The sequence below is a fragment of the Mesoplodon bidens genome (genome assembly GCF_964165515.1).
Source record: "Mesoplodon bidens genome assembly, chromosome: 10".
NCBI lineage: Eukaryota > Metazoa > Chordata > Mammalia > Artiodactyla > Ziphiidae > Mesoplodon > Mesoplodon bidens.
In genome coordinates this window covers 46,349,942-46,362,433 of record NC_138172.1, presented here as the reverse complement: position 1 = coordinate 46,362,433, position 12,492 = coordinate 46,349,942, and the positions used below count along the sequence as shown (strand labels likewise).

Sequence of the window (12,492 nt, the reverse complement as noted above, 5' to 3'; positions counted from 1 at the left end):
CCCTAAAAGTCCACAGCTCTTAGCCATGTTGATTTTTTGACTCAGTTTCAAAATCTTAAGATACATAAATGTATATATGTTAAGATATGTAAATACCTTTATATAAATATCTCTAGAGACCCTTGAACTTGAAGACCTGATGGAACTGTGCATTCTTTCATATTCATAGGACTATGTTAACTCTTGAGGATCTTTAAAATTAGATCCAATTGGATTTTGGATATTTTACGTATACACATATATATATATATATATATATATATATATATATATATATATATATATATATATATATATATATATATATATATATATTTTGGCCGTGCCACGCGGCATGCGGGATCTTAGTTCCCCAACCAGGGATCGAACCTGTGGCCCCTGTAGTGGGAGCGCGGCGTCCTAACCACTGGACTGCCAGGGAAGTCCTGGATTTTGGATATTTCACATGGTTTTCTTCTGACTCAAGGGCAGAACGTATAGGTTCACGCTACTAATATCCCCTTTGAGTCAGAAAATGTCACCTAACTGCTATTTTTAACAGTTTCTGTATTCTTCATGACACCAATAAACGAGTTAATAACATGATTGAGTAGCAAACTCAACAGTAATGCTCAACAGTGTTTCTACTTAAATTCTTGATTCTGTGATTGTACTTCCTTTTCTTTTATACTGAAAATTTTGATTCCTAAAATAATACACACAGTCACTAGTATGTTCATTCTAACACAAGAAAATGGTTTAAAAATACCATATTAATATGATCAATAAAGCTACAGAATAAAGTCTAAGAGTTTTTATGCAGTTTCTTTTTTAAACTGTCTCCGGAAGTGTCACTCCCATTAAGTATGTGTGGGTAAACCATGTTCTAGAGGTGTGCTGTCCAATACAGTAGCCACTGGCCACATGTGGCTATTGAGCACTTGAATGTCCGAATTGAGAAGTGGTGCAAGTATAAAGCACACACTAGATTTCAAAGACTTAGCACAATGAAAGAATGTAAATATCTCATTAATAATTTAATATTGATTACATTTTGACAATATTTTCAATATTTGGGCCTTGACTGGCAAGCAGGACTGCCCCACAACTGGAGTATTAGTAAGCAGAAGGTAAAGAAACCACCCACTCATGCAGATGAAATTTGCCCTCCAGCACCCCCTACTGATAGACTTTACCCTGAGCCTGCTGACAGGAAGAAATGTTCTAATATCACAGGCAAAGCAAGGAAGGGTGGATTTGGAATAAGGAGGCATCAAGTGACAACTGGGACACCTCTAAAGGTAGGAGGGCTTGATCTTTTGCTATCAAGGGCTTTTTACAGGTACATAAAAGACTTCCCAGAAAAGAATTTCACCAATAGCCTTAATGAGCTTTTGCCACTTCTGCTGGGTGGAAATTTCCTTGTTTTCTCACAGATCTCTGACTCAGTCTGGCAATGATGAGAGTTTGTTTGTTTTGCCTTAAACATTTCGGGAAATTATGGTCCCAAGATCAGTCTTGGAACTTCTGGGCCATCTCTGGTATAACCCATTCCAAATTATACAAAAGAGGGACCAAGATGTTTTAAATTAACTGACTGGAGAGTTGTTGGAGTTTCCTTCCTGACCCAGACAGGAGCATCCATAGAACATTTATCTAACCTAAGGGGAAAGGGAGTACACCTGATTTTGAGGGGTCTGAGAGGAGAGGGTTACAACAGACGTCAAACAGATAGACCAACAGGTTTCATTTATGATGCTTGCCAGAAGCTACAAAACCTTTCTGAAAAGTAAACCAGCCCAGGGACAGAGCTTAGGTACAGAATGACCAGGAGTGCAAGGCAAGGGAGGAGAATATAAAAGTAAGACATTCAGGGATCTCATGAGCTGGGCACCTGCTGCTTCATCCTACATCATACCTCTGCTCTTCTGCTGTGTTGCTCTATATCCTGTTGACTATGCCAAATCGTCAGGGGTGGCGGAGTCACAGACAAAATTTCAAAGCAAGATGTTGTCACTTGTAGGGACTACATTGCAGAAGAAAAGAAGGGAGAATAGGGTCATAGTAGATGGGCCTCTGCCCCAGACTCCTCCTGCCTCTCCTTATGTTCCCTGGGGCACCTTATGGTTGAGGGACACCACTTCAAGTTTCTGCCATGTCCTGTTCTGTATCCCTTTTGCCTCTCAGTCGACACCATGGGGAGACGACTCAAAGAGGAAAGCCACGTGGTGAAAGGACAAAGTGCAGGGGGGCTGGTAGTCAAGAGGCCTTTCTAGTCCCAACTCTGAAATTGGCGTTTTGTAGGAATAAGGCCTCTCTGGGCTTCAGGGCCTTTATCTGTAAAGTTAGAGCTGTTCCAACTCCAGGGCCCTATCAGAAAAGTCAAAGGATGAAAGAGCTGACAGAGCTAGGATTTCGGGAAAAGGTGAAGAGAATAAACAGCAGAGACACAAGCCCTTGGCCTGATCTTCTGCTATTAGCATTGGGGAAGGTGACTCACTCTGGCCCACCCAGAATTGCCCATTATTCCTGGCTCACCACTCCCATTTTCTCCCCTGACCTCCTTGGGAAGAGAATTTCTGGTAAGTCATAGACAGAATGCCTTAGTCATCAACTCAATAGGTGCTATTGCCTAGAGCACAGTCACATGGATGACTTACAGTGCACTTAGTAAGCTAATCTTGTTCAAAAGCTGTAAGACTCCTGACACACCTATGTGGACACGAAGATAGCAATTTTGCTGTGCCTTGTCTCTACCAAAGCCCAGGTTTACAGCCTCCTAGGTACTCTGCACTGGTCAAATAACGTGTCTTATACATCCAACCTCTGTGGCCCTCTCACCAACCCTCCTCTCTTCTCTCGTTCTGTCCACCCAAAGCTTGCCCATTCTTCCACCCTGCTCAAGTCTGTTATCCCCCAGACCAGTTCCGTCCCTTCTCTAATTCTCCAATATCAGGTGGCTTGAGGTTCCCCTCCCCCATGAGTGTTCTGCCCAGCAGTGTTCTGACTAGCTGTCAATAAATGGGACCGTGGGGCTTCCCCGGTGGTGCAGTGGTTGAGAGTCCACCTGCCGATGCAGGGGACACGGGTTCGTACCCCAGTCCGGGAAGATCCCACATGCCGCGGAGCAGCTAGGCCCATGAGCCTGTGCGTCCGGAGCCTGTGCTCCACAACGCGAGAGGCCACAACAGTGAGAGGCCCGTGTACCGCAAAAAAAAAAAAAAAAATAAGTAAAAATAAATAAAATAAATGGGACCATGAAGATTGCAACAAAGATATTACTCACTTGGTCAACTATTACACACAACTATGGGCCAGCCCTTATATCATCCTCCTGTTTTATTTAGTGTGCACCACCAAAATTGTAGGTACTTCATAATATAATTTTATTTTCTAATATAATTCTATTTTCAGAGGTTTCTAGAGAAAACAGTTTACATTCTGGCTTGGAAACCTTCCTTACTACACTGTATTCCTGACAAGAAGACTCCAGAAATACCCTAATTAGCCCCTGAAATCATTGGTCTTTAATCCTAAACTAGACAGAATAAAATATCTAACTGGTCTGTGGGATGAATTCACCTCTCCAAATCTCGTAGCCTCAGACCTTCCCAGAACATTCATATATAGGTGGGCTCTGGGAAAATAATAGGCCTCAGAAAATAATTTATTTTGGTTCTGCCAGAAGTGACCCTTCTCAGGATGAACTTGATCTGACTTTCTTTACCTGACATCAAAATGTAATGTAAGTATCCTGTGACCTATCCCACTGAGATTAAAGCTTCTGACTAGAGCTCTTTCCCTTCCTTATTGACTTTACACATATTCTTTCAGGCTTATAGTTTCTTTTATGGGAAAGACTGAAGGGTGTTTGGTAGCTAAAAAGCAATTCAATTTCTCCTTGCTGCCCAAAATTGGCAAACAACCATCATCAAGTCCTTAGTGGGCCTCCTCCCTGTGGGTGAGGGTGTCCAAGTGGAAGCTGGGTGATCAGCTGCCAGAGGATTCCACACTGATCGACAACTGGGAATCAGGAGTCCTGAGGGTTGTTCCAACCTCACAGCTCTGTGAGTCTCTTTCCCACGCACAGAGAGAGACAGAGACAAAGTGGACAAGCCCAACTCCTAGAGCCCTTGTATTGGCACTTGGTCAGATCCTGTGTTAAAGGTTTCTCGTGCAGATATACTGTCTTCTTAACTAAGCTGTAGGTTCCCTAGAGGTAGAGTGCCCTGCCTTTCTTTTCCTGTTCCACTCTCTACAGTACACAGCCTAGGGTTCAATATTTAAAAGGTATTCAATAACCCCCAAATTCTCTCATCCTTTTAATGTCATGCTTTAAAGTCACTAATGAATACTCCATATTAGGGATATGGAGATACAGTTAAGACTTGGTCCCTGCACAAAAGAAACCCATAACATCAGCGTGTAGAAAGACTGACTTGTAATAAAGGCTATATCACAGTTATGGGTGTCGGCTTATCTATATATCATAGTTATGCGTGACAAAAGTTCAAATGAGGAAATTGTACATTTTCGCTGGTGAGATGGATGAAGAAAGACTTGACAGATGAAATCCTTTGGACCTGGGACTCAAAGGATGAACAGTGTTTTACCAGGTGAAAGTGAATACCTAAAAACTTGGATAGAACACTCCACTAAATGATAGCAGGATACACATTCTTCTCAAGTGCACATGGAGCATTCTTCAGGATAGACCATATGTTAGGCCGTAAAACAAGTCTCAATAAATTTAAAAGAACTGAAATCAAACAAAGTATGTTCTCTGACCACAATGGAATTAAATTAAGTCAACAACAGAAGGAAATTTAGGGGATTCACAATTATGTGGAAATTAAACAACATACTCCTAAGTAACCAATGAGTCAAAGAAGAAATCACAAGGGAAACTATAAAATACTTTGAGATGAAAGAAACCAAAAACAAAATCCAAAAAACTTATAGGATACAGTGAAAGCAATGCTTAGAAGGAAATGTATAGCTGTAAATGCCTATGTTAAAAAAGAAAAAAGACCTCAAATCAAGGAATTAACCTTCCACCTTAAGACCTTAGAAAAAGTAGAGCAAACTAAACCCAAAGCAAGCATAAGGAAAGACAAAACAAATATTAGAGCAGAAATAAATGAAAGAGAGAACAAAAATACAACAGAGAAAAAAAAATTTTTAAGTTGTTCTTTGAAAAGATCAACAAAATTGAAAAAATTAAAAAAATAATAGGAAGAAGGAGAAAAGGGAGAAGACTCAAATCACTAAAATCAGGAATAAAAGAGGGATTAAGAAAGGAATAAAAAGGATTGTAAGGGAATACTATGAACAATTGTATGCCAACAAATTAGATAATTTAGAAGAAATGGACAAATTTCTAGAAAAAATACAAACTACCAAAACTGTCTTACAAGGAAACAAAAAATCTGAATAGACCTATAATAAAGGATTGAATTAGTAATCAAAAAACTTCCCACAAAGAAAAGCCCATGATCCGATGGCTTCACTGGTGACTTCTACCAAACATTTAAAGAACTACCACCAATCCTTTCAAAATCGATCAAAAAACAGAAGAGGAAGGAATACTTCCCAACTCATTCTATGAGCCATTATTACTCTGATACCAAAATCCAACAGACATTACAAGAAAAGAAAACTGCAGAGCAATATCCCTTGTGGATATAGTTTCACACACACACACACACACAATTCAACAAAATACCAGCAAACCAAATCTAACAACATACACTACACACCATAATAAATTGGAATTTTTTCCACGAATGCAAGGTTGGCCCAACATGTTAAAATCAACCAATGTAATACACCATATTACTAGAATAAAAGACAAAAGCACATGATCATCTCAGTAGATGCAGAAAAATGCATTTGACAATCTTCAACACCCTATGATATGATAAGAGCATGAAATAAACTGGATAGACACTTTTCCAAAGAAACATCAAATCGCCAATGAGCACATAAAAACATACTCAACATTATTAGCATCAGGGAAATGAAAATCAAAACCACAATGAGATACCTCTTTACACCCACTGGGATAGCTATAATCAAAAAAGATGAACAATAATATGTGTGGATGAGGATGTGGCAAAATTGAAACCCTCATTAATTGCTGCTGGGAATGTAAAATGGTACTGCTCCTCTGGAAAACAATTTGGCAGTTCCTTAAAAAGTTAAACATGGGGGAATTCCCTGGCAGTCCAGTGGTTAGAACTCTGCGCTTTCACTGCCTAGGGTGTGGGTTCAATCCCTTGTCAGGGAACTAAGATCCCACAGCCAAGTACCATGGCCAAAACAAAAAAAGTTAAACATAAAAGTTACCATATGATCCACCTAGGTATAGGTATACACCCAAGAAAATTGAAATTATATATATGTCCACAGAAAAAACATGTACATGACTGTTCCCAATAGTTTTATTCATAATAGCCAAAAAGTAGAAACAATCCAAATGTCCATCAATTGATGAATGGATAAACAAAATGTGGTGTGTGTGTGTATACATATATGTGTGTGTATACACACACACACACACATACCCATGCATTGGAATATTATTTAGCCATCAAAAAGGAATGAAACACCTATACATGCTACAACATGGATGAACCTTGAAAGCACTGTGCTAACTGAAAGAAACCAGATACAAAAGTCCACATATTATATGATTCAATTTTTATGACATATCCAGAATAGGCAAATCCATAGCCAAAGAAAATAGATTAGTGATTGCTTGCCTGGGCGGGGGGCAGGGGGGAGGTTGGGGGGAGACAGAGGGCGACTGGGCATGATAGTTAATGGGTATCACCCAGATTTGGCATGATAAAAATGCTGGTCTGGAATTAAAGCTGACCGTTATACAACTTTGTGAATATATTAAAAACCACTGAATTGTACAACCTAAAGGGGTGAATTTTATGGTATGTGAATTACATCTCAATGTTTTAAAACTTAGTAATCCGAAACAGTGTGATATACTTAGCATAGAACAAAGTGGAACTAAACTTTGACTTTTATTTGATCATTTGTTGCAATAATGTTAAGGAAGAAAAGCAGAGCACAAGATTCAATGGATTGTAGTAATTCATTCTGCAAACGTTGAATGGAGTTCTTGCCATCCTATGTAACTATGCTAGTTGCTTCAGGTGTACAAAGCTGAATGGTGCTCAGCTCCTCTCCAAGTGTCTTAGAAACTAATGGAGAGGTTAGAAGAGGATACGGTGGACTGATAGCCCAAAGAGGGCTGGTTCTGCTTGTCTACTCAAGCATTGCGTATGTCAGAGCAGGCCACCAGGCTTCCATTTCTGGGAGCCCCAGACAGGCCTCCCTGGAAAGACAATGACTGGTGAGATGAAGGCTAACAGGCTGCCCCAGAGACACTTGATGAAGTTACAGAATGAAATCACACCTTGATCTCTCAGATGAGAGAGAGAGAGAGAGAGGGAGAACGGGAGAAGGGAGCACAAAAGCACAGCTGTGGGCCCTCCTGTCCAGGGCCCTTGACTGAGAACAGGGAAGGATTGGGTCAGATTATTCTGACCCCTGACTTAGCTTAGTACAAGTTCCTCTAGACAAGTGGGTAGGGGAGGGGTGCTGTAAGACAGAAAAACTCATACATATGAGTTGTCACACAACAGGTTTTATCAGAGATTAAGAAAACAAGGGGAAGGGGTAACTTGTACGGGTTGTACTTGAAAAAGTACAACCTGGGTGGGAAGAGATGTCCTTCCTCAACTTCAACACAGTGAAAAAGAACAGAGGCACAGCCTGGACTGTATGGGGCCTGATAGAATAATGGGGCATAGCTTAGCACCAAGTGATAGGAGACGGCACAGCATCATGCCTAAACACGCGAGTGAGCGTGACAGTTGACTCATGTCATGGGAACAGCAATGTGGAGGAGACACAGCTAAGATCACAGGGATGAAAAGAGATGTAAGACTGGCATATAGTGGATATAGCAGGAAGATCCTAGCTTTCTTGACGGGAGCAGATTGGAGTAATAACTCTTCTGTTACCATTTTTATTATTAGGTGTGCTTCCCTGACTCTTCATATCTGAGTGGGGCCCTGAGAAACTAAGGTTACACAGAATACAAAGCAAAATGCTAAAAATGACTCAACAAAATATAAAGTGCTAGGGAAAGGGAGTGTGTTTCAAAATAAGAATGGGTAGCATCAGGGAATTCCCTGGTGGTCCAGTGATTAGGACTTGGCACTTTCACTGCTGTGGCCCGGGTTCAGTCCTTGGTTGGGGAACTAAGATCTTGCAAGCCACATGGCCTGGGCAAAAAAAAAAAAAGAAAGAAACAGAAAAAGGGGCAGCAACAGCTTGAAGATCAGGAAAGATTTTTATTTACAAAGGTAGTAGCATATGAAGTTGAAAGGATACAAAAGACTTTAAAAAGTGTTTTCTGATCACAATAAATTTGGTTTGATAAATACAGAAAAGAAAAACACAGAGAAAAAAATGAACATCACAAATTATTATTCTATACTCAGATAAAACCAGCATTAACATTTGAGGGGGGACTTCCCTGGTGGTGCAGTGGTTAAGAATCCGCCTGCCAATGCAGGGCACACAAGTTCGATTCCTGGTCTGGGAAAATCCCACATGCCGCAAAGCAACTAAGCCCTTGCGCCACAACTACTGAGCCTGCGCTCTGGAGCCCATGTGTCACAACTACTGAAGCCCGCACGCCTAGAGCCCGTGCTCCGCAACAAGAAGCCACCGCAATGAGAAGCCCGTGCACCGCAACGAAGAGTAGCCCCCGCTCGCCGCAACTAGAGAAAGCCCGCGCGCAGCAACGAAGACCCAACACAGCCAAAAATAAATAAATAAAATAAATAAATTTATTTTTAAAATAAATTACATTCCCCTTAAAAAAAAACACACACATTTGGGCTTCCCTGGTGGCGCAGTGGTTGAGAGTCCGCCTGCCGATGCAGGGGACACGGGTTTGTGCCCCGGTCTGGGAAGATCCCACATGCCGCAGAGCGGCTGGGCCCGTGAACCATGGCCGCTGGGGCTGCGCGTCCGGAGCCTGTGCTCCACAACGGGAGAGGCCACAACAGTAAAAGGCCCGCGTACCACAAAAAAAAAAAACAAACAAACCACATTTGAGGGGTACACCTTTCCTCATTTTATTTATTTATACCTCTATTTATAAATATCTGTAATATCTATAAATATAGATATACAGATATGAAAGTGCATGTGTTTGTGAATATATACATACATATATAGATATACTTACATACACACACACACACATTTCAAAACAAAAGTTGTGGGGGCTTCCCTGGTGGCGCAGTGGTTAAGAGTCCGCCTGCTGATGCAGGGGACACGGGTTCGTGCCCCGGTCAGGGAAGATCCCACATGCCGCAGAGCGGCTGGGCCCGTGAGCCATGGCTGCTGAGCCTGCACGTCCGGAGCCTGTGCTCCGCAAGGGGAGAAGCCACAACAGTGAGAGGCCTGCGTACCGCAAAAAAAAAAAAAAAAAAAAGTTGTGATTGATAAGGATTCTAACAGGGAAAATGGAAGGTAAGAGAAAGACCAGGCACAGGCAAGGAAAAGAAAGCACAGAGGCAATGGAACCTTCCAGAAAGAGTATGAGCTAAACAGGACTGGATTCAAATCCTGCCTCTGCTTCTATGGAAACATAAGCAAGTTACTTAACCATGCTGAAGCTCAGTCTCCTCATGTGTAAAATGGGGATAATAATATTTACTTGATCGAGCTGTTTTAATGATCACTTGAGTACATTAAGTACGTAGCAGTGTCCCCAGAGAATGGGAGGCGCTGAGCGTGTGCTGGTGTTGTACAGCAGGCTGTCTGGGTAGCTGCATGTGGTGCTGCTTGTTTCTGATGTAAGATACTTGCAGGTAAGAGGGAGGGCCAGGGACACTCTCTCACTATAGCTCAGGGATCACAAGGATTCCAGATCCCAGCTAAAGGAAAGAGCGAACTGCCCTTAAGCAACAACTCACCCAATTTCAGGAGAAATCATGATCTGCGCAGGGCACTTAATACTTAGCCATCTCATGGCCTATCATTTCCCTCTAATCAGACATACTGTACTAGGCAACAGGCCAAGATTATGAGGTCACTTTTTCTACAGTTATTTTAATACTCATCATTCTAGAAACTCTTCTGACTCTCATAAAACAAAGTAGCAGAAGGACTTTGATGGCTAGCACTTGTCTGCTGATTCACTGAGTGAACTTGGGTCAGGCACGTAATCTTTCTTTTCCAGGTTTTCCAGAAACAGGGTAGGCAGGTTCCTGTCCCTGAGCAAAAGCATCAGCACACGGACGGTAATTCAGGGCCGCCAATTTGGGTGAAGTGTCTGCATAATCCATTTTTCTCTCAGAGTTACAGAAGTAATTGTCCATCCATCTCTGGCAAAGGAGACCATTATCCTGTCCTTATTGAGATATGGATCTAATTTAGATGTTGGCTACGTTTATGAGCCCTCAATTCATTAAGCCATCAAGACAAACAGATGGTGCCTCACAATCAGTGTCACGGCAAAATGACGTGGAGGGCCTGGAGATGTCAACAGAAACCTATTTGCAGTGCCATTGAGTATGGCAGTGCCTTCCATAAGAGGCACCTCATTCTCGGAGAATTAGCAGGCTGTAAAAATAGCCCTAAATCATTTTTGGGAGAGACAGAGTAGGGGAGGCAGAGAGGCCATCAGTATCCAAGGCAGTGGGGGAGAGGAGAGGAGGGTTCTGAAAGGGAGACTATCAATGGTGGGTGATCACGAGAATTAAGAAGCCACGGGAGCCCACAGTCCCTGCCCAGCTACTGCAGCCCCAGTAGCTGAAATGCAGCTAGAGGCCCTGAACTCAGGTACTCACCTCTGCAGAGAGACAGTCTTGAGTCAACAAGTATTTTCCATGTGCAGCACACCATCAGGTGCTGTGGGCGAAAATGTTTAACAGAGGTTCTGATGCCAGGGTGCTTGTAACCCAACGTTCATGCATAACCACGGTACTCTCCATCATACCAAGTACCAGGAGCCAGCTGGGGAGCCCAGGTGGAAAATCATGTTTATCCTTTCTGGTGGAAAGAGCTGTTCACCTGTGGTGAACAGAAAGCTTTTGCTTCCAGTGATCGATTCTTTCTTTGCGCAGTCTAGTCAAATTACCTGTACAAATACAGATTATAAAAATAAGTCAATCTTTTCAGTTATATAGCTTATATAAGATTACAAATTCTCTAATTTTTAAAATCAGTATATAAACCACATAAAACTAAAAGACCAAATTCTGCTTACTCATTCTCTACTAAAAGACACATTTAATAAATTATATAGGATATAAAATTATATAAATTTTTTGGTCATTGTATGATTTGCATTACCTTTTTCTTTTTTAATTTTTATTGGAGTATAGTTGATTTACAGTGTTGTGTTAGTTTCAGGTATACATAAAATTATATAAATTTTTAAGACGAGATGGTTGTGTTGTTAAATTCCAAACCCAATTATCTCCAAAGCAAGGGAATGAGGCAGGAGGGCCTCAGCTCAGTTAGAGAAGTTCTGTGCCCACCCCCGCCAAATAACTAACAGGAAGAACAAAAAGGAATTCTGAGGAGCTTCAGTGAATCCAAGATCCATTTTTTAGTGACAACCGCACAGCTTTTTGTTGGAAAATATTATCAGTGAACAGTCTTGCATCAAGCGTAAAATGATGCAAATGTATTTCCTTATTTAATCTGTTTAAGTGCTTTCCTGTATAAATGATCCTCTCAACATCACTGGGCCAGTTTGGTCAGAGCACAGTACTATGAGAGTGAAGGCACAGTCTCACCTCTGCCACCGATCTTCAGAAGGCTGGCCCCTTGTCATTCAGTTATCTGCCCACATGTCACTGGCTACATGTGCACAAAAGTAGGAGTAGCGGGCTTCCCTGGTGGCACAGTGGTTGAGAGTCCGCCTGCCGATGCAGGGGACACAGGCTCGTGTCCCGGTCCAGGAAGATCCCACATGCCACGGAGCGGCTGGGCCCGTGAGCCATGGCCGCTGAGCCTGCGCGTCCGGAGCCTGTGCTCCACAACGGGAGAGGCCACAACAGTGAGAGGCCCCCGTACCGCAAAAAAAAAAAAAAAAAAAAAAAAAAAAAGTAGGAGTAGCATCAAGGATTTACCCAGGTTTCATGTTCAGTTAGTGGGATGGAAAGCAGTTCTACCAACCAAGTCAGGGAATTTAAAGAGAAAGTACAGGATTATGAGGAAGAGGTGTCCAGAGCAGGGGGAAGGAGAAGAGAGAGATAATTATGTTCAGTTACGGACATGCTGTGGAGTCTGGAATTTTATGATAGCCTGGACCCTAGTCAATTCTCCCTGGAGACTGGACTGTATGGACTATTGCTACTTTAAAGCAGCAGGCCTTGTCAAGGTGGTAGAGGGATGACACTACAGCATGTAGCAGCCTTCCCTATCCTTAAGACCCAGGATATGGCTTCAATATAAAGAATA

General features: G+C 42.0%; 1 protein-coding gene across 2 annotated transcripts in view; it reads right to left on the bottom strand.

Moving 5' to 3' along the window:
* The window catches only part of ACKR2 (atypical chemokine receptor 2), a 53,963-nt gene that overhangs the window by 37,974 nt on the left and 3,497 nt on the right, over positions 1–12,492 (bottom strand). For both annotated transcript variants that reach the window (XR_014016785.1, XM_081245274.1), the window contains exon 2: positions 10,872–11,161. Coding sequence is in view for 1 of the 2 variants with exons in the window: in XM_081245274.1 (XP_081101400.1) it covers positions 10,872–10,926 (55 nt within the window). In the remaining variant the exon portion in view is untranslated. The remainder of the gene's footprint in view (positions 1–10,871; positions 11,162–12,492) is intronic.